The 23,060-nt window shown below is 34.0% G+C and overlaps 2 protein-coding genes across 2 annotated transcripts; one reads left to right on the top strand and one right to left on the bottom strand.

Annotated features, from left to right (window-relative positions):
* Positions 1-34: 34 nt before the first annotated feature.
* On the top strand, positions 35-16,700 carry LOC106674111. Its single transcript, XM_024230315.1, has 26 exons — positions 35-147; positions 232-448; positions 3,040-3,135; positions 3,219-3,359; positions 3,489-3,581; positions 3,641-3,706; positions 4,621-6,214; positions 6,270-6,424; positions 6,500-6,977; positions 7,555-7,682; positions 7,752-7,969; positions 8,032-8,182; positions 8,241-8,447; positions 8,510-8,642; positions 9,515-9,752; positions 9,811-9,983; positions 10,044-10,206; positions 10,801-10,927; positions 11,385-11,623; positions 11,698-11,850; positions 11,906-12,082; positions 12,147-12,326; positions 12,387-12,554; positions 15,631-15,783; positions 15,872-16,277; positions 16,333-16,700. Exons 1-26 carry the CDS (start codon positions 88-90, stop codon positions 16,458-16,460), a joined length of 6,042 nt encoding a protein of 2,013 aa, XP_024086083.1. The 5' UTR covers positions 35-87; the 3' UTR covers positions 16,461-16,700.
* Positions 16,701-16,819: 119 nt separating this feature from the next.
* On the bottom strand, positions 16,820-21,508 carry LOC106674320. The gene is made up of 6 exons (XM_014406962.2): positions 21,380-21,508; positions 21,172-21,263; positions 18,558-18,649; positions 17,275-17,358; positions 17,111-17,212; positions 16,820-17,034 (listed from the first exon to the last, which is right to left on the bottom strand). Exons 1-6 carry the CDS (start codon positions 21,453-21,455, stop codon positions 16,845-16,847), a joined length of 636 nt encoding a protein of 211 aa, XP_014262448.1. The 5' UTR covers positions 21,456-21,508; the 3' UTR covers positions 16,820-16,844.
* Positions 21,509-23,060: the final 1,552 nt, after the last annotated feature.

Here is a 23,060-nt window from a genome sequence, read left to right as displayed (position 1 = left end):
AATCTGATGACCCTTAGATAAAAATATTTGTTCAAACGATTTGACTATGAGAATTGTAAAGGATCGTTTATAACTGAAACAAAAAACATGGACTACAACTTAATGCGTTTGGCAATTTATACATTCTTAGTATTAAAAGTGAATGCTGTAAGTGATTGAGTATTATTATATTTATTTATATATATGTTTTTAAACTAAATGTAACAATTTTTTTTTTCAAATTAAATACAGGACACGAGTAATCTTGAATGGGATGGATTGGGTTGTCCAAAAGGGGCTACTGGGCAGTTCCCATATGCCATGGATTGTAAGAGGTTTTACAATTGTTGGAAAGGAAGAAGTGTGTTAAGTGTGTGTGCTCCAGGAACGTTATTCAATCCTGAGACGCTCGAGTGTGATTTTCCGGCAAAAGTGAAATGTTATACAAATCCTAATATTGGCAAAACAGGTAACTGACAAAGGCAATTAATTATATGCATTTTCTTGTTATTGCTTTTATAATTGTGCTTTTGCTTATAAATAATTCATAAGCAGAAATTTATGAATTGTTATTGTTTAATTTATAAATTATTTTGTTATTATTTGTCTAGGCGATAGTTTAAATAAAATAATTGTTTTGACAATGTTTAACAAAATGATCTGTGTCAACATTTTTGGTAAATTGAAATATTTCTGTGATATGCAGGGTAATGAACCTGTATAATTTAGTTGTTAACAGTCAACCTGGTCTGCTTATCTTTACTGTGTCAGTTTGTCAGACATGTTGGGATTTTACTAACTAAAGTGTGTTTGCGATTTGTCTGTTACTTGGTCATGATTAGTTAGCAAGTTTACAGCTTGTTTATCCCATGATCAATTTTTTTTAATAGAAGACCAAATCAAACTATAATGAATTATCTTTGAAAAAGTTGTTTAAATGTGTTTTGACAATTTTACATTACGAGTAGGTGAGTTCGATGAATGTTTAAATCCAGATGTCGAGACATTGTTCGTACTTGTAGCAGGGTGAATTTTTTCCCCTTAAAATAACCTTTTAGGAATTTATTTTACTTGCTCCCATTTAGATTGTAGCCATTAATTGCAGTGATATATACAATATTATGACAATTACAGCATTGATTACTTGATTACAAGCTCTTATGAAATTGAAGCCCATTTTATTTATAACATTAATAAAGTTTAGCATAGTTATTTATTAATTTATTTTATGGTAGAGGCCAGTTACATCCTTTCTGGGGCACAGATTGTATCAATTTTGCTCTGTCAGGCTCACTTGTGAAAAGTTCATGTTAATATTAGGTATTTTCTGTCTTGTTCGCCTCCTTCTTGTTATCTGCAATGGTTGTGTACCCCAAAGTACTTAAGATAGGCTTTGTGTTCGCCGTGGTTTGAAAGTGCCTGAGTTGTTTCAAAATCGATTGTAATGTCTGCTTTTATTAACAGTCTGACAGTTCTTGTCCATTCTTTGAGGTGCTGCTTTGCCATTCCTAATTCAAATTTTTGATTATCATTTTCACATTTTTTTTTGGACCATGGCTTTTTTTCCAACTCAGGAATTTCATCCAATGCTGTTTCGTTAGATTTTGGTGATTTAATTACCAAAGTGTCCCATGTGCTTTTATTCAGGATGTGCCTATTTTCCATAGTTTATGTTTTATTATCTTTTTAAGGCTGCCAGAAAAATTTGACTGTCTGTCCAAATTCGTGCTGTTTTTTTTTCACATTTTTCTTTTTCACATTTTTTTGGACCATGGCTTTTTTTCCAACTCAGGAATTTCATCCAGTGCTGTTTCTTTAGATTTCGGTGATTTAATTACCAAGGGGTCCCATGTGCTTTTATTCAGGATATGCCTATTTTCCATAGTTGTTTTATTGGCTTTTTAAGGCTGCCAGAAAAATTTGACTGTCTGTCCAAATTCGTGCTGTTTTTTTAGCACACTTCTAGGAGCTTTGTTTTATTTATTTAGACTAGTCTTCTTAGTTTTACACTAGGACACAGTGCAGCCTACTTGGTCTTTCAATTTACATCAGTGTATATGTTATAGTAGCTGATGACAATTGGCTGAAGATTGGAATTTATCGCATTTGCTGGATGGTCTCATTTTGCTTCTGCAACATGCCTGGCTTAAATATCTAGCTTAATCATAATGATGATGCTTGAAGTGGTACTCCCGCTAGGGGCAACTAACTGGTTTACTTTCCTGGATTTTTGTCGTTTATACTCGTTTAGGGTGATGTTGAGGTATTAGCTAAGTTGCTTGCACCTCTATACTTTTTTTTAGCTAAGTTTGAGGTTTATTTGCATCATATTTAAGCAAGAGTCAGTGATCATTAGCCAAGCTGTGTACACTTTGTGCTTACTCCTGCTAAGTAGTGCCTCTGTACATACATTTCATTGAACTGTATGTGATTTGGTGGACAATTTTTTTTTGTATGCTTCCCGAATAGAGGGTAAGTATAAATGGCAACTGCAATCAGAATCGACTTGGAAAAAAAATCTAGATGTGCAACCACTGTATATAGTTGATGTAATGAATTGTTAATTTTATGTAAAAGCCTCGAGGGAATTTATAAGCGTCAACTTATATTGTGAGATTCTGATGGTGGGATATTGAGTGCCCTATCGAATCTTACTCAGGTTGATTATTTAATTTGTTTGTAAGGCGACAGACAAATATTTAATACTTCCTTGCCCAATTAGAATTAATAGAATATGTACAGAAAAATTTATTTAAGAATGAGTAAGGTGAGTGTGAACATATGTTCACTTGCATGAATTGGTGCCTGAGAAATTATGTAGCTGTTAATAGCTCTGGAGGGTACCTTTAGAGAGAAGGATGGACCAAACTTAGGTCTCACCTCAAAAATGCCAACAAAAATTATCATAGGTGATTCTCATAGAGGAGTATAATGGAAATATAATAACAAATTATATTATTAGGAATGTGTAAAAGTAGATGGCATTTTTTAATTTTTATCTTATAAAATTTTTAAAATACAGATTAAAACAACATATAATTAAACCATTTTGAATTAAAGGGCAAACAAATAATTATGAAGCATTTCGTGATCCTGTTAACCCATATAGTCACCATTACCATAAGGACTCTGTAATGGGAAAACGACCACAGCATGGTAATTTTTAACAAATAATTATGATGGTTAATTTATATGCATTTAACTCTCCTTAATTAAAAGATGTAAATAATTTGATTCAGTTACACCTGTGTTCCAACAAGAAATCCACCACCAACATAAACGAGTGCCAGTTACGCACCAGTTTGACCAGCAAGTTCAGAATCAGGATCAAGTTTCAGATGTTCCTGTTCAAAATCAACACCAACTAAATTTTCACAGAGGTAAGGAGGTGGCAACCAGTAATTCACATTTTCAGCATATGACTCAAAACCATAACAGGATTGTCACATATTAACTATATGTAACAAAGCAAGGCATTTTTTTTTTCAAAGTTCATTTTTATATTCTAGACACACAAAATAAACAATGGATTCAGCAAGAAATAAATTTTCAGCATTCCAAAAGCTACCATGAAAAAACTGGAGTACCTTCATTTTCTACTGGTACTAAACTTTTGTGTTATTAATCTTGATTATTATTATATGTTGTTTTGTTGAAATAGTTGCAAGAGAAGAATCTCCAAGCCATAAACCCATACACAACTTTCATCATCACCACACAAGTCAGCGTAAGATAATATTGTCTAGTTAATAATGCTAAAATTACAATTATATAATTGACGTTAATGTTATTTAGTAGTAAAAGTATGGTTTAATATGATCGAAGGTGACTATTATGTATTATTTATGACCCGACAAACATTGTGTGGTAATCACCAGCCCTTTATGCTTTGAATGGAGAATTCTTTTTTTTTCATCTTTGCCACTGACTTTCATATTTTGTCTCCTGTTGTCTGTTTTCTTGACTTGCTAACCTTTCATAGTTACCTCAGGTCGTCAAATCACTATGAAAGTTGGGAAGAGTTTGGATTTAGGTACTGATTGCATTGTGGGCTGAAATGACCTGGCTATGGTCAGCTACTGGAACCCAACCTCTTCTATGAAAAGTGATAACTCAATTCTGTATGCGCATGAGTGTATATGCATGGCAGATTTGAGTGTATATAAAGCAGTAATCAGTAACTCTCTTGACATATTGATAAATATTACAAATTAACCATTTAACTCATTTTACAATGAGTGATACACTAAAATGTTATACGCACACAACAAAACCCAATAGACTTTCCAAAGACAAACTTACATCTTATTTCTATCATTATGTTCTCATCTGAGATAAAATACATTTTTTAACTACCTCAGTTGTAGTTTTTCAAGGCTGTCGAGATGCCTGTTTTCCAATTCTTTCGATTCCTCCAAACTTTGGCAGCTACAGAGGGCTCAAGGAGTCAGTATTTGAAATCCAAAACAGAATTTTTAATTTTATTTAGGATTTTCCTTACCCTACCAAGTGTCTGTTGGTTTCTGGTATATACATTTTCTGCCCTTATTGTATACTGTATACCATCATACTTTATACTTGTTTGAATTTTATTTGTTGGTATTTTTTATTATAAAGACTCTCATTTTGATTTTGTTGCAGAACATAACTTTGAAAATGGTGAAGATTTTATTAGGCCTTTGGCCAGAGAACTTCAACCACCCCAAAAATATAACGTACCAACTGAAACAGTCAGCTGGCCTTCACATTCTACACATGAAGGGGGCGATACAACATTACAGACCTCATTTAACACAAACCAACAACCAATACACCATTCACATGGTGGAGTCCAGCCACCAATGTACCATTCTCACGTTGGTGTCCACCATTCACATGGTAGAGTCCATTCACCAGCATATCATTCACACGATAGAGTCCATTCACCAGCGTACCATTCACACGACAGAGCCCATTCACCAGCATACCATTCGCATGATGGAGTCCATTCACCAGCACCAGCATACCATTCGCATGATGGAGTCCATTCACCAGCACACCATTTGCATGATGGAGTCCATTCACCAGCATACCATTCGCATGATGGAGTCCATTCACCAGCATACCATTCGCATGATGGAGTCCATTCACCAGCATACCATTCACACGGGAGAGTCCATTCACCAGCATACCATTCCCAAGATAGAGCCCATTCACCACCATACTATCCGCAAACCAGTACGCAACCTGTAGAATCCAATTCAAAAACTGAAACACAACCTCCAGTGCACAATTCATATGGTGGAGTTCATCAACCAACATACCATTCACAATCAGGTGCCAAACCCCCAGTATATAATTCACATGGTGGAGTTCATCAGCCAACATACCATTCACAATCTGGTGCCAAACCCCCAGTATACAATTCACATGGTGGAGTCCAACCACCAACATACCAGTCATCAGTACATCCTAATAGTGGAGGTCTGCCATTGTCAGAAATCTTTCCAAATTTAGATAGTCCTGGAAGTTATAAGGGAGCAAAAATCCCTTTGGCCAATCACTCAGATTCCCCTTTGGTTTTGGAAGTTAACAACAATAATTATGGAGTAATTGAAAGAGAACAAGATACAATACCCCAGGTACAACAATCCTTTGTGCCACCATTTCCCAATATAAATACTTCATTGATAAATCCTGAACCAGATTTACCAGATACTTATGGAGATAGTACTTTCACTGGCCTGCATACTGTTTTAATTCCTAGTGTACAGATAACCGAAAATAACGAAAAGAGTTCAGTTAATAGACAATTACAAAATGACACAAATTATAGTGAATCTATATCCCACACGATAAATGTACCAAACACACCAATAATTTCCATTTCCAATGAAAAAGAGCTACCTTATCCATCGATGTTTAATAAAAATTACAATAGCCGGAACGATCACAAAGGTGAATATGACATTTCTTCAACAAATGTTTCTCCAAGCTATTTACCACCTAACAATAGAGGTACATACAACCCTGCTAAAAACCCACTTCGCTCATTTACAACCCCACACGAATTTTACAACCCTTCAGGCCATGCTGACCAGACTTCAACAAAATTGAACCCGACTTACGCTCAGTTTCCAGAGCTTGAAAAATGCCCACCTGATTTTAGCGGATTACTACCTCATTTGCACTGTAATAAGTTTTTGAGTTGTGCCAATGGAAGAACATATGTTATGAATTGCGCTGACGGAACAAGGTAAGATTTTTAAATTTCAATCAAATATAAAATACAAATATTAATAATTTATTAGGTTCAATTCGGAGCTGTCTATTTGTGACCATTCATCTAAAGTAAAATGCATTGAGAACCCAGTTGTTCTATTTAATAACTCAATTGATCAAATTGATGAAAGAAATGACAAAGAATATCTTGAACCAGCGGAATCACACCATGTAGCGAATAATGGTAAAAAAAGACAAACATAGCTAATAATAGTAATAATAGTAATAATAGTAATAATAATGTTTCATGTATTTTCAGAATCTTTTTACACTTCCAGAGATTTGGATGTAAGGATGGGTAATACTGAAAGAGAATATGAAATGATAAATGAGACAACGACAAATACACCTATGCACCAACAAGTTCCAGACACCCATGAATCAACAGGACTTTTCAATATACCCGACTCAAATGGGTGGAGGATTGTTGTTAGCGTCAACCAGTCAGTTGAAAGAGTGACCTCTAAGAGTGTGGCCAAAGAAAAAAAAATTTCCCCTTTGTCTTCTGAGGCTGAGAAACCTCCATCCGTGGATTTGCCTACCCGCATTCCACAAAAATTATCGGGAAAACAAATGAAGTTCAATAGACAAGTAATTAGGTTGAGAGGCGGCCCTACTCAATTCCAAGGATACGTTGAGATTAAACTGAACAACACTTGGGGCACTGTATGTGACCAGAAGAATGGATGGACAGAAATTGAAGCAAATTTGGTTTGCAAAAATCTTGGCTATACAAGGTGTGAAATTGTTTTATAAATATTAATGTAAACAGGGAGACCAGTGTTACATGCCCCAGCATTCCATTCTCTCCAGCTTCTCAATTTTACAATAACTTTTCATTAACAAAATGAATAGAAAAAGTTCATTTTGCATTGTACTCTAGAAAAATTGAAATATGAAATAAAAAAATATACACCTTCATTTAAAAAACAGGTTGTCTTGGCAAAACGTGTATAACCTAAAATAAAAGACAATTAATAACACTTAAAATAAACTAGAGGAAAAGTTATTATTACTTTTTTAAAAACTTCGATGATTATTAAAAAATAATGTATATATAAATACTCCTTTATTTTTTGTTGAACTTTTCCACCATTTTTTATATTTTTTTGAAAGCTTTCAAACCAACACTTGGCCCGAAAGCTTTCAAAATAAATTAAAAAAATGAGGGAAAAGTTCAATAAATAAAAGAAGAAAAATAAAGGATTATTTAAAAATAAAATCACTATCCCTGCAATCTACCTATATTTACAAGTTTTTATAAATAATTATTTCATAAGTTGTACTACAGTCTACAAAATTGTTGACATTTAGAGGTGCAGAATCATCATGGCAAGGGAGACCAGCTTCTGTTACTGAAAAAGTTTCTCCAATAGTTGCAGTTGATGCCGTCAATTGTATTGGTCATGAAAAATCAATTCTAGAATGTCTTATTTCAAAACGTATTTTCTTAATATAATCATTATTGTATCATTTAAATTGTCAAATACCAATATAAATGTATTCTTCAGAACCGTACTGTGATGTGAATAATGATGCGGTTTGGGTTCGGTGCCATGACAATATAAGGTCACAGTGCCGGCCTGGAGAAATTTCTATCGGTGACAGATGTTACTTTCTGGTTGAACCTTTTGAAGATACTCCTGTTGAAATGGCAGGCTTTACTCAAGGAGAAGCCTTAGCACATTGTCAAAAGCATGGCGGTCATCTTCTCAACGTAGCCTCACAAGTAATTTTTAAAAAGTTTTATTTTTTATTTCATTTTTGTTTTAATACAATTACAATTTATAGATTGAGAATGATTTTTTGTCTGAATGGTTGCTCAGACAATCTCAGCTTGAATCCGTAATGACTGCAGGTGTTGGCGTGTTAGTAATGGGAATGCCAATATGGATTTGGGAGGGTAGTGAAGAGCCGTTTACTTATCATAACTGGTGGCCTGGTAAGAAATGTATACATAAAATCAAAATAGTTTTGGACTTATATATTTTGAAAATAAGGCTGGAATGGGACCAAATCGATTGCACCAAAACTTGAAACTGGTCGAGCTTCTTGCATAGTATTACGGAGGTTTTATCCATGTACTAATGCCGATACAAAAGAAGGACGGCTTTGCGACGCCCAGTACTATTTCTGGGATATTGATGATTGTGGGACAATGTCAGTAAGAATGCCATATATCTGCAAAAGGCCTGCTAATAAAATTGGTAATTTAATACAAATGTTTTGGGTAGAAGTGTAAATTGCTAATTTGTTTTCTTCTATACAGGATGTGTACTAGGAACTGGGTCTAATTATAGAGGTGGTGCTAATGTGACAAGTGAGGGCAATTTATGTTTGGCTTGGGATTCCAAGGAAGTAAAATCTTTTTTGAAGTATAAAATTTCTGATGAAGATAGAAGGTATTGTTAACGTATGATTTAATTTGTTATATATTCCGCGATATTTATAAATTAGATGGTTGTTAAGAAATAAAACCAAGTGTTCCATGATGTTAAATTTTTATTGTTACAAACTTGTACTTACCAGGCTGTGTATTTCCGTCTAGTGATGCCTGTTTGTTTCAATATTTTTCACATCTTATATTTATGTATTTGGGCTGCTGAAGAGGGGCTTTCGAGCCCGAAATATCTGTAAGGATAAAAAGTTTTAATGCCACAGAACACTTGGGTTTATTTCTCACCAAACATCAAAAACATAAGATATGTACCATTCATGTGATTTCTGATGGAAGAAATTTATAATTTTGTGAATGATGATGGAAATCTAGGAAGTGGGTTTTTATGACCCCCAAGTACTGCAGCCTTCTGGCTTATCATACTTTTCCTAGTTCTTAAATCAGTACAATTGACTCATTATGTTAAGAAGTATTAAGTCCATTGACTATCATTGCTACAATTCCTTTCCCTGGGGTTTTTTAAACCCAGGTTATGTCTCCGTTGAGCAGTTCCTTCACATTCAAAGATGACTTGGGTGGCTTTTTCTTCCTCCTTGCATAACCTACAAATGGGGTCATCATTGAATATAACCATCGTAAATGTGTTCAGATGCCAATGATTAATGCACCTATTGCTCCACTGAGTTTAGCCCCTAGTAGCAACCAATTTACCAGTTTTGGTGAGGGTTTTTTTAAATGTCTAGTACTTCTAGAGTTTATTCACTTTTCCTTTTGTCTTTTTTGGATGTATTCTGAGGATTCTATGTTTGAGAAACATTTAGTAATTTAATTTGTATAAACACTTTTTTTTATTAACAATTTACTCTTTTTTTAAAGAATGACGTTGTCTGGCCACAATTATTGTCGGAACATAGGAGGGATTGATGTAGCACCTTGGTGTTTTGTCAAATTAGGTGAAGAAATTCATAAGGAATATTGTGACATTCCTTTGTGCAGCAAGGACAGGACTGAGAAATCTGCCAAATATTCAGAATACAAATGTGGGCCAAAACAGTTTTCTTGTGAGTCTAAGCGACAGTGTATTCTACAGGAATGGGTTTGTGACGGGAAGCCTGTAAGTAAACGTTCAATAATTCTATCAAATATCGCCATGCTTACTTTATGATTTTCAGGATTGTTCAAACGCAAGGGACGAGCTTGACTGTTTAGATTCTCTATTAAAATTTCAACACTATCCTCACACACAACTCCCAGGTTTTGATATTGAGACTCATAGAAACACTTCCTTAAAAACCTGTTCGGAAAAATGCCTTGCTTTAGAAAATTGCAGATCTTTTTATCATCTGTGAGTTGAACTTTATATGAAAGGATAGTATAATTGATTAATGTGTTAATTATCTTTTAGAGAAATGACTGGCGAGTGCTTTCTAACAGAAAGTAATGTTGGCCTTTCGGGAAATCTAGTTACAAACAAAATGGGTTGGAGTTATTATGAAAGAAAATCGACCATGTTGAGATGCTCAGAACTATATTTATGTGATAATGGAAAATGCTTAAGCCACACGAGTGTGAGTTTTATTTTTCATTTACAAAATATTCTTATTCTTTAACTCAACTGAAGATACATTTATAAAATTAACGCTACTGGTTTTTTCCCATTAATTTTGGCATAAAAATATACTGGTGAATATGGAAGTTAAATATGTAAACATTATATAATTAATATTCAATAAGTCAATGAAAGGCGTCGGTGGCCACAACGGTTTAGGCGTTGACACGACGCTCATCACTGTAAGGAAAAGGTCCCGGGTTCAAATCCACCCACCCTGCAATTGAACCCAACATACTTACAAATGGGCTTTTTTTCAAAAACACGGGCACCCCTAGGGTTTATACGACCTCTGCTGTTGTGAACCCTCTTAAAATTAAAAAAAAAAGAAAAAAGGGTACTGCATATAAGCATACTTTTTGGCAATAAATCCAATATATATTATTCAAACTTTGAACATACATTAATGAATCCATAGGAAGAGAAGAGTTATATTAAATAACTGAAAATAAGTATATTATAAATGTTTATACAGAAAAATGTGAAATACAATAACGTATCTTTTTGTCAATGACTAATACTTCCACTGACTGCTAAAACATTTTGCATTTAGGTTTGTAATGGAAAGAATGACTGTGGTGATATGTCAGATGAGAAAAATTGCACATGGCTTGAAAAAGGAATTCAGCTGAGGCTCTATGGTGGGGCAAATCCAAATGAAGGGACAGTTGAGATCAAAGGTTCTTAAAATAATCATCCTAATAAATAATTATGTAGAACTAAAAGAATAATTTCTTTCAATTAATTAATCTTTTTTATGTAAGGTTTTGTACGTTGAGATGGGGAGTCGGTGTCCGAGTGGATCGAAGTCACAATAGCTCAAGTGGTTAGAGCAACGGCGTATTGAGCCGAAGGTCGTGGGTTCGAATCTCGCTCATGACACTAACTTTTTCATTTCAAACAAAACCTTACATAAAAAAATTAATTGAAAGAAGTAATTTGGTCAATCAGACCGCTAAATATAATAGATTTAAAAGAACAATGTTGTAAGCGTTACTGTTTTGTATAGTTCTTTAACTTAAACAAAATAGACGTATGAGTTAATAGAATGGCAAACCTCTCATTTAATTATTATTTTCCATTAGAATATAAAATAAAAGTCCTGATATGATTTTTATATCTTCAAGTATTTCACAGCAAATGATCATTGGGGTCTCATATGTGATGACCAATTTGACATTGAGGATGCACATGTGTTATGTCGTCACTTGGGCTTCCCACAAGGTGCGCTTGAAATAAAAAAGCATTCAGCATTTGGCAAAAGACCAAACATCACCAAGTACCTTATCGATGAGCTCAGTTGTAAAGGTAACGAGTCTATAATCACTGAGTGTGAGCATAACGGGTGGGGTGTGCACGACTGCGGGCCTGATGAAGTAATTAAACATTTACATAATATATACCAAATGTAAATAAACATAGAAATTTAAACTAAGTAATAACATTTTAGGCTGCAGGAGTAGTTTGCAAACGTGAAGAAACCGAATGCTCATTTAATTACTGGCTTTGCGATAGTAAAGCTGAATGTATTCCTTTCAGTTTTCTCTGTGACAATATTTCTGATTGCACTGATGGAAGCGATGAAATAACTTCTAGATGCAAAGTAAATAAACTTATAAACGGAAATCAGAACTAAAGTATTAATGTGATATTTTTAGTCAGAAATAGATGTTCGATTAGTAGGTATTGGAGGCGAAAGCAGGAGCAATAAGATAACTGAAGGTCGATTAGAGGTCAGGAGATTTGGAGTCTGGGGAACAGTTTGTGATGATGATTTTGGAAGTAAAGAAGCCGAGGTTGTTTGTAACTCTCTAGGCTATGCTGGCACAACGAAAGTATTATAAAACTTAGTATATTAAAAAATAACGTTCTCTATTTACTTATTTTTGTCAATTTTAGGTTTATAAAGAAGCTGCTTTTGGGGCTGGAACTGGAATCATATGGTTAGACCAAGTCCATTGTTTAGGAAATGAGACAAATGTCGCAGAATGTATGCATGACAATTGGGGTTTGACAAATTGTAAACACAATGAAGATGTTTCTATCGCTTGCTCCCCCCAAAATATCAATATGGATATTGTAAGTATAGGCTGACTAATAAACAAATAATTGTTAATGGTAAGAACAAACATTTTGTAGGACCAGAACCTTCATTCTAATGAGAATGAACAAGAGCCGAGCTTCACTCTTGAGCAGATTTTACCACAAACTTGTGGTATTATCTCATTGGATATAGGACCAGTTAACAATTACAAACCTAAAGTGGTTTCAGGCTTTGAGACAATCAAAGGAAGCTATCCATGGCAGGTAATAATGTATTTTTTAATATGAAAAGCACCAACGGTCAAAAGCAAACCCTGACCAACACCATGGAGATCCTTGGCACCGTATGAACGAGTTATGGTTGGACCATGCTCTGGCCACTTTTCCTCTGCATTCACCCTCTGACCTGGGATAAAACCCCATAAAAATAGTTCTTTGAGGGTGTTTTTATTTTATTTTTATGTTTTGATTTTAACGCTAATTTATTTCATTCTGGATCTTTATTCCTGTCATTTGATCGCAATTCCTAACCTCTTTTTTTTCAAGCTGACCACTTGGTGCTAGGGGAAAGAACACTTAAAAACCAGCCCCTCACACCATAGCAGTCCCTAGGACTGCTAATATTTTTTGAAAAATCGGTACATTTTTAGTTGAGGAAACAAGAAATATACATTCTCTGGTTCATTAATACCCTAAAATTACAACGAAATTTCATTTTGGTCCAAGAGTGAGGTTTGCATGGAGTCCCAAGGCACTTAAATTCGATTGATTGAACGGCATGGAAACACAGGATGTAAATTTTTGGATATTGTACATGTATGTTTATAGTTAACAAAAACATGTAGCAAAAACATAAATATGACCTTAGATAAACCTTTATTTTGCCATATTAACACACAATTAATACAAAGCAAAAATTGTTCAATTATTTTTTTTTCCAACTGAACATCTCTGTGTATTTTCACAGCCCTGTCGTGGAAAATGTAGGAAAATATAAGGGACCACAATAAGGTAGTAGGAGGAGTTATAAGGTGCGCCCGGCTATAGACCTTTCAGGGGTATTGGGGACTTTAAACTGGAAGGAAGACAGCACTACGCCCTACTAAATATTTCCATGCTTTTTAAACTGTTGTTTATCTCTATTTTACCCAAATCTGTAGGAAAATGCTTGAGACAAAAATCATGGGAAAAAGGGTGGCATTGTGTTGGGTGAAAGGGCATGCAGGCTTATGGCAAAATGAAACGGTGGACGCACTTGCAAAGGAGGCTGCAACATCAGGTCCAATCCTTGACATTAAAATTCCTAAAGATGACAGGGAAAAACGTTTTGAAAAAGTTTTGTAGAAATCTGAGACAAGAAAAATACAGCACATCAAATGTCGGCAATTATTACAGGTCACTGTTCCCTGAGCTCAAGAAAAAACCATGGTTTTCGGAAGGCGATAGCCCAGAAGGAATGTCAAAGGAGTTCTATTCTACTATTTTTAGACTGAAGACAAATCATGGCCTATGGTGTAGCTACAAGAAGAGAATCGGTTTGGCATTGTCTCCAAACTGTCCCACTTGCAATTGCCCTTCAAATCCTTCCCACATAATTTTCGAATGCCCAGAATACGAAAAATAAAGAGATAAATTGCTAAAAAATCTGAGCAAAGTCCCAAACGTTCCCAAACCAATAAACTTAGAATCTGTTCTAATAAGCAACAATCCAGTAGCATTCAACATAATCTATAGATTTCTAAAGTAGATAAACGTTTATCCACGTCCTCCAAGGAGGACACTGAACAAATAGACGAAAGCGAAAAACCATACGGGTCTTCCTCCTCTCCTGCCCTGGCGGAGTTTTTCTCCAGGGGACCGTGCCCACGATCCTGCTCAACAGTAAAATTAGAATAGAAAACATCATGGGTAATATGCCAGCAAAACCCCCCCCCCCCCAAAAAAAAAAATCTATTTTATTATTATAAGAGCTCAAAGTTTTGTTATCATTTTAATAGCACGGAATTTATTTAATTATTAATCTCAATTTATTTTATATTTCTATAATTTTAATAGCAGAGGAAATCATTTTGTTTTTATTTGGTATTGGGCATTTTATAAATTTTTTATTGAGCATTGTAATTTATTGTACACCTGAAATTATAGTAATAATGAATGATTTGTGTTTAATAGTAACTATTCGTACATTTTGAGTCTTCTTAATCAAATTCAGGATTTCTAGTAGTGACTTTCTGCCTCTAAATGAGGGGCGGTTACAGAATCATACTGCTGGAAGAGTTGAATACGTTCATACAAGATTTTCCTGAGATGTCAAAAGTCTTGAACCCGATCGGGATTTGAGTTTCTCGGGGGTTTATGTTCAAGAGAATGTAGTCACCTGAGAATTGGAGATGAACGTTACTATTTTAATTGTGAATTCCCCCAAGCCAACTGGAAAAAATTACCTGGGTGCTGATGTTACCAGTGAAGTTCCTTGGCTTCACTTTCGGCCAATAATTATGATGGCAGCCCAAAATTAACTTCATTGGGCAAAGGCATGCAAAATGATTGCTCTTATTTAGGGTTCGTTGTTGGGGGATTCCATTTATAAATATTTTGACTTTGTTGCTATTCTTCTTTATGATTGCATGGAATATTATTCATCCTGAAGTGCACATAGGATTTTTTTTTACAATGGATACCAGGAACTGGAGGGTTCCCTCTTGAGCACTGCAGCTGTACAGCTTATTTTACTTTATCCCTGACTCCATTTTTGGGGGCTCGCAACACAAGTGTGAATTTGAGCCCCCAGTGTGCCGGTGTTCTTCCATCAAAATAACTCTTTTTTGAAGGGGGTTGGGACCAAATTCAGGGTCACCGAGTTCTGATCCCGCTCCTTCCACTGATGAGTGCTGTGTCAATTTCTTTCAATTGTGGCCACTGGTGTCAGAAAAAGTCCAGAGGCGATGGGTGGGGATCGAACCCACGACAGCTGAGAGTCTGATGCTTTAACCACTCGGCTACTGCGGCCCCCCACATAGGATTGATACTGAAGTATTAGAATTAATGATTGAATTTAGAACAAGCTCGTAGGCTGTGGTAAGAGTTGGGTGCGTTGCTATCTGAACTTGAGAGCTATGCAACAAGCTTCTTCATTAAGCTGGGATTTACGCCAGGGAATGCAAACACACACCCACACACACACACACACACACGCACAAAAAAAATCTTTCTTGAAAAAGATACATGCTCTTATAGTTTTTATTTTAATTCTTTCAAATATATGTTGAACTTACTCAGCATAATAAGTAATGGTTGAAAAACATTTTTCAAAAATAGTAACCAAATATTAAAATTGCAGGCAAGTGTTAGAGTAAGAAGTGTTTTGGGGCAGTCAACACATTGGTGTGGTGCTGTTATTATTTCAAGGTTTCATGTGTTAACTGCTGGTCACTGCTTACGGGACTACGTTAAATCTTCATATTTCATTCGAGCTGGTGACTTTGATATTGAAGTGAGTTAATAACTAGTGTTTTTGATATGCTCTATTATAAATATATATGTATGAATACTACAGTATATTAATATGAATACTATATAAGGTTACCGAAGAAAGTGAACAAGACGTGGAGCTAGAAGGATTATGGATTCATCAGGATTTAGATAAGGGAATGACTCTGAACAATGACATTGCTATCGTTAAAATAAAAAAGCCAGGGTTCAATCTCAATAAGTGGGTTTATCCTGCTTGTCTTCCTTTACATCCAGTTTCATATGATGCAGGGAAGAATTGTACAATCTCGGGTTGGGGTTCAAGCGGAGTTCCTGGGTCGGGTTTCGCAAGAACGTTACATGCAACCTGGCTGCCGATAATTCCGCAAGATAAATGCAAAACCAGCTATGGAAGGAAAACCATTACCGATGGCATGTTCTGTGCTGGTAACCTCAAAGGAGGTGCAGACTCATGCCAGGGAGATTCTGGTGGCCCTATTATTTGTCAAGAAGAAGGTAAATAATTAAAAAAGTTTTTTAGTTAAAATAATAGCATTAAAAATTTTTCTAGATGGAATGACTGTTTATGGCATTACAAGCTGGGGCCATGGGTGTGGAAGAGTCGAAAGTCCTGGTGTATATACAAATGTTTCCTATTACATGGGATGGATCAGAAATACAATCGAAAACTCAATGTAAGAATTTTACAAGAAAAATATTTTACATTTGTTTGAAAACAATGTTAAGAATTTTATAGATATAGTTAATACCTACTTTAAAAGACAAATGATTGGCAAAATTGATTTGTTAAGAATTTTATGCTTATGTACTTTATGATTGGTATATTATTTATTGGAGGATATGGAATGTTAGTTATTAAAAAATGCCAATAAAAATCCTATATATGTAACTTATCATTAATAAATTTACATTTGAAAATTATAACTGTAAATACATTATTTAATAAAACCTTATTATTCTCTACAATTTTTTTCAAGTTATATACCTTAAAAAATAATACTTTTCCTAATCCTTAAACCTAATAAATAAACAAAACATTGGATGTGAAAATGAGTTAGTTCTTTAACAGATGTGGGTTTTCTTCAAACCATGCCAGATATTAAGCAGTTTTTCAGGAGCTTGTACCACTGGCTTCTTGAATATTTTGAGAAGCTCCAAGATTCGTTTCCACCAAGGACTTGGTGTCGGCTTTGTAAATGCAACCTCATTTAGGTTGATATAATTGACACACAGACCTAATTCATCTTTGTCACTAAATAGTTTGTAAGTGAAATATATTATAATACATGTAAGTTTTTAAAACTTATTCTAATGGAAAATGTACATACTTGCAAGTTGTAGGAACTAAGTTTTTCCTGTTATTCTTCCATTCTTGAAACAGTCTTGTCATGGTTTTGGTATGTGATAATTGATCACATTTCTCTTTCATACTAATTGTTAATATTTTATATTATTGGCAATGAAATTGATGCATACAGGAATAATAACATACAGAACAGAAATATAATTAGTGTCATTTGTTTCACGATTTCCTTGTCCAAAATAACGACGCCCCTCAAATTCCTTAATGCCATACCTATACATATATACTTAAATAATTTATTTTAAAAAATAAATCAATGAAAATAATACAAAATAAGTAAAATACCAGGTAGCCAGAAAGGTTTGTGCAGTTTTTCATTTGTAATTTTTTAATGCCATTAAACAACATTTCTATTTACATCATACAATAAATATCAGCAGGGGTAATATATCATTTCATAAAGAAAAAATATCTTCAGTTCACCGTAAATTATAAAATACTGTCTTTCTCAGAGCTTCAAAATAATTCCTATTTGCTTATATGAATTTATGCTTGGTACTTGGGCAGCCAAGGCAGCTCGTAAAATTTACACTGCATTTCGTAATGAAACAATAAATGAGTGCACTGCCCAAAAGTGGTTCAAAAGGTTTGTTTCTGGGAACGAGGGGATTGAATATGAACGGTCTGATAGGCCTTTTTTCTTGAGTAATGACAAATTAAGGAATTTGAACTTGATTTAAATCAAACATGTCAAGAGCTTGCCAGAATTGTCAATATAAGCGATGAAACCATTCACTCTAGCTTACATCGCGCCAATGGGTTTCTCATACATTGACCGACAGTAATAAGCTTAATTTCTAAACTTTTACTGTACAGAGAGAGATGTGTTTTGGCTGGATTGTTATATGAGATGAAAAATGGATCCTGTTCAGTAACAGGAGATTGTACAACCGGCTGTCACCAAATGACCCTGTCCTATTAACGCAAAAACCAGCAATCAACCAACAAATGTGATGCTTTGTGTGGTACACTATGAACTAACAATGCCATCACTGCAGAAAATCTACTCAAGCCAACTGCAAAGAGTATCTTCTGTTTCGGCCTAAAAACAACATGCTATCGTGAACAGAAAAGGTGTAAATTTTCACCAGAACAGCTGTTGTTTTTTTCATACAGTCACACGACAAAATGAAGCTAAATTGCAAAGCCCTACAACACCCTCCGTACTTTCCAGACCTGGCCCCATCTGACTTACACCTTTTCTTAGCAATGGACAATCATATGTGCAATCTGGTGTTTGATTGTCAGTAACAGCTGAAAAATGAGTTGAATTTATTTTTTGAGTCCTGGACCCCAACTTTTATAAGAGGGCCATAAATGGGGTTATTTTGACAGTTATTACACACTTTAAACCCACATGAATTTCTTGTCACCTGGTGAAATAAAATAAAATAAAATAAAAAATAAAATACTTCTTGAAACTGCTTTTGCAGAAATCATGAAAACGTGGAAAATTTTCCAATGCCATATTATTTTCATAAAGATATTTGAAAGTTTCGTTCAACTGAAAAAAAAAAAATAAATAAATAAAACCAAAAGTAAATAAATAAATAAAAATATTAATAAGAAATGCAGTGGATCAGATAAGGAATAATAAAATATAAGTTTAAATTTGACTCCCCTGTGCTTCCTTTATGTAAGAATAGAGTTTAGTAGGAAAAATGCTGGTTAGTGTGGGGCAATTTGAGTTTCAAGAAGGGCAATTTAGGAAAAAAACTTGTTTACATTTTTAGTCAATTACGTGCTGATTCTCATTCGTCATTTAATTGAAAAATCATCAATATTAATGCTAAATTTAATTTTATAGGAATCAAAGACCTAAAAAATTTGAATTCTATTACTCTAGAATTAGGACTTTAAAAAATACAAATTAATATAACAACAATTTAATAAACATACCATTTATTTGATGTATTAATAAAATATCAAGAAAGCGAGACTTTACCATGATTTCAATGAAAATTATTTTAAATTACTGCAGCAATGACGAAAAGTTTTACTTGAAACTCCGTGAAAATAAGATACCGACAGATATTATTATGAAATATTCACTAATTTCGTGGTCTGCTTGACCAATTAAATCATTACAATTAATTAAGGTTTGTAGTTGAGATGAAAAATAATATTATGAAATATTGAAAAAATATTCCGAAATGCTTGAGGGTTGGAATAACCCAGGGTCTGACAAATAAATGCATCTATATCATGGCAATCAGAAGCTACTGTATTTGATGATTTTTCAACTAAAAGATGAGAATAAGAATAAAATAATTGACTAAAAATCTAAAAAGTTATTTTGTCAGCCAGGGTGGATTAGGTAAAAACTAGATCCCAATAAGTGCACTCATTCTCTTAATTTTTACCCATTTAAAAAATTGATTGTTAATCTATGTTTATAAAAATTATCTTGTTTAGGTCGCAATTTTACAGTCCAATATGGAAGACTGGCAGTGAAAAGTACTTAAGGCATTATCTATTGAGGATCCGTTTGGTTGGAGCTCTTCATCAGAGATGGCGATGTTGTCAAGATGAAATGCCCAGAGAAAATATTTGAAATTTGCTTCGGATTACCGAGAAAAAATTATTTATAAGTTTATTTATTATAAATAGACTATAAAATAGATTATAACGAGGAGTTACAACTCGGAGGATCGTTCTAAGAAAATGTTATTTTAATATTTGTGATTGATTTTAAAGGATTTATTTACACCTTCACTAGTTTGAAAACTAAATTGAAAAAAGAGCGAGAATAGACGGACCAAAGACGTTTTGTTTGGACAAAACCATTTTATTATTTACGGGCGAATTTGTTATCCGTTTACGAAAACGGCGCTCGACATACTAAACCAACAAGACAGTCAGGTTCGGCAAAACTGTATCGCAATTTTTTCAGGCGCGAACGACGGCTCATCGTCAAAAAAAGTATATTAAAATCATTTTAAATTATTTTAAGAGGTATGTAAACATTTTAAATTATGATAAACTTTTTGTCATTTTATGATTTTTGATTTTAAAAATTCCTTCAGTTGTTATTTCTCGCATTTTGTTTGTTTCCGAATAAGGAGTCAAAACTGCGAATAAATTAGGTAAATTATTCAGATATCGTGAGATGCGGTCTGGTGTGGTGTAAGGTTCAGAAAAACATTTTCTTTTCATGCCAACGTTTCGATCTTTATTGAGATCATCTTCAGGGCCTGAGATTTACAAACATTGTTTACATTTAACAAATACATTTAGGATGTGGAAAAGTGAATTTATACAATGCAAAATATATTCTAGATTCAATCTGAATTCACGATATCTGAATAATTATCGATTAACGGTCACTAATCTCTACACAAATTAGGTAAAGTTGGTTAAACTCTATTTAACGGCATAAGGACCGATTTTTTCGAATAACACGAGAACCATCACAACAATCATTGAACAGAGATAGGACACCCGCTCTAGCAGCATACTACTCCATTTTCGATGAATCACCCAAACAAATTTTTCTCACTGATCCGAATCCACCCTGTATATCAAACAAAATTGTGTAGTTTGTGAGCTATAAACATAACACCAGTAGTGTATTCCTATTTTTTTACTGCAAGCTGTATTATAAATTAAGGCCCTGAAGATGATCTCAATAAAGATCGAAACGTTGGCACGATAAAAAAATGTTTTTCTAACCCACATCAAACCAGACCGCATCTCACGATCTTTAAATAATCATTATAAATTAATTCATGTTTTTGTTAAAAAATAATATTGGAAGTAGCACTAGTGTTTTTCTGTGATTTTTCTATAATTTTAATTACATAAGTAATATCAAGTATATACGTTGAAGTAGGATGAGATTTACTTCTGTATTATTTGTAAGTTCAAAAAAATTCAAAAGAGTAAAATATTAAGTTGATTTAAATTTAAATCTAACATGTGATTATATATTGAATATTTAAACATTAAAACTGGAAATTATAGAAGATAGGTAAAGCCGACAAGATTTATGTTTCTATAAAATATAAATATATAAAATAAAGATACCTGTAGCGCAAGGCCTACACATGCTAGACACTTTTCACATTTGGAAGCCACATCATAATTTAGATGTCGGGGTAGTTTGCCTTCAATGTAATCTGAAAAGTTTAAATAAATAAATACAAATGAATAAGTAAATAATCGAACAAACAAATTTATATACATATATAATTTAATATTATATACAAGCAAAAGCAAATTTGGAATACACCACCTTTATTAACACTTGAGTTGACTATGCAAATAGCAGTAGAAAGAAATGTATAACATAGAAGAGTGTTTAGTGTCATTGTAAAAAAAGCAACATGTCCTATGAATAAAAAAAAGAAAGTCAGATGTCCAATTTAGGCATATGGTAAATTATTTAAATTATGTTTTAATGAAAATTCAATGGGATAATTCTCTCACTCCCATTAAAAGATTAAGAAGAAGAAACATATTTATTTATATATTTTGGGAGGTGTCCCCTTAGAATAATACAATGGTTTACCTGTATGATGTACTTGTATTATGATGTTATGCTAATCATAAAGTGCAAAATAGAACAGAGTAAAAACAGCATAAAAACAAATAAACTTCTTGACGGGAAAAATTAAATAAAACTAAATGCATACAAAAATTAAAAAAATAAAATAAAATAAAACGACTCTGTTTGAAGAGAAAGGAGGTGATTATAGAGGAGGGATTATATAGACGCTACACAACTGTAATCGAAGAAGGGGAAGATAAGAGAAGATACTAGGAGTTAGAGGTTACTAGGAGAAAATACCGCTGAAGAAGGGCAAGAGAATCCAGGATCGACGGAATAGGTTGAGGGAGGCTATACAGCGGAAATTTAGGAAATATGAGGGTGCCAGGAGAGGTTTGGGCCGAGGATAATCCCAAGGTTTTTGACGGAAGTACGAAAGGGGATGGGCTGGTATTTACATCGAGAGAAGGAATATTTGGGAAGGATTTGAGAAAAAGTCTGGATCCGATGATAATGGTCTTAGACGGATTGAGGTTGAGGGAATTTCTCATTTATTAATGGAATCAAGGTCGTTATGGATCTTTAGGATGGCCGATTGTAGTTCTGAGGGAAGGGCAGGTGAATTTGGGAGTCGTCTGCATAAAAGTAGTAATCGCAGTACTGGGTGGAGTCGGAAAGGTCGTTCGTATATACTAAAAATGATGGGTGAGATGCTAGGGCCTCGGGGAACGCCAGATTTTAGGTGGAAGGAAGATGTATCCGTTGAGAATAGTGACGGCTTGGAGACGATTGATGAGATAGAATTGGAACCAACGTTGAGTACAATTGGAGAAGGAATTCGAATTTGGAAAGGAATGATGAGTGGGCGATGGAATCGAAGGCTTTGGAAAAGTCAAGTTGAATTAAGATAGGTGGTGATTAGTGACCGTTAATCAATAATTATTCAGAAATCGTGAGATGCGGTTTGGTGTGATGTAGGTTCAGAAAAACATTTTCTTTATCGTGCCAACGTTTCGATCTTTATTGAGATCATCTTCAGGGCCTGGGATTTACAAACATTGTTTATATTTAACAAATACAGTCGCAGTTACGCCAATATCATTAATCAAATTCAATATAGATAACATACACATATCATCTCATCACATTCCACACATCAAATATTTTTCACATAGTCTAATTTTTCAACAATTTAGCTTTCCTTTCCCTAATTATCCCCTTCTATATAATCCTGAAAGGATAATCTGACCTTCAAAATCTAACATATGTAAACATAAAACAGCAATATCTCACTGGCACTCTCAACACGACACGCAAGAATGGCACAATTACACAGAAGACAAACACTTTGAGTGAGTAGAAATACTTTGATTGAATATAACAAATATATTTTGTATTGTAAAAATTCACTTTTTTCTCACATCCT

This window comes from Cimex lectularius, unplaced genomic scaffold, assembly GCF_000648675.2.
Source record: "Cimex lectularius strain Harlan isolate CLEC.00 unplaced genomic scaffold, Clec_2.1 scaffold264, whole genome shotgun sequence".
In the NCBI taxonomy this organism is placed as follows: domain Eukaryota; kingdom Metazoa; phylum Arthropoda; class Insecta; order Hemiptera; family Cimicidae; genus Cimex; species Cimex lectularius.
Note: the sequence above shows the minus strand (reverse complement) of the source record. Positions and strands in the feature narration are given on the sequence as shown.

Excerpts from the sequence above, each read along its gene's own strand:
- LOC106674111 (XM_024230315.1), top strand. The coding sequence starts at position 88 with ATGGACTACAACTTAATGCGTTTGGCAATTTATACATTCTTAGTATTA. Across the intron at positions 6,215-6,269 it reads AATTGCGCTGACGGAACAAG|GTTCAATTCGGAGCTGTCTA; the intron begins GTAAGATTTTTA and ends ATAATTTATTAG. Across the intron at positions 8,643-9,514 it reads ATTTCTGATGAAGATAGAAG|AATGACGTTGTCTGGCCACA; the intron begins GTATTGTTAACG and ends CTTTTTTTAAAG.
- LOC106674320 (XM_014406962.2), bottom strand. The coding sequence starts at position 21,455 with ATGACACTAAACACTCTTCTATGTTATACATTTCTTTCTACTGCTATT. Across the intron at positions 18,650-21,171 it reads GTGTAGGCCTTGCGCTACAG|TTGAACGAAACTTTCAAATA; the intron begins GTATCTTTATTT and ends TTTTTTTTTCAG. Across the intron at positions 17,359-18,557 it reads TGCAAAAGCAGTTTCAAGAA|GTATGGCATTAAGGAATTTG; the intron begins GTATTTTATTTT and ends ATATATGTATAG.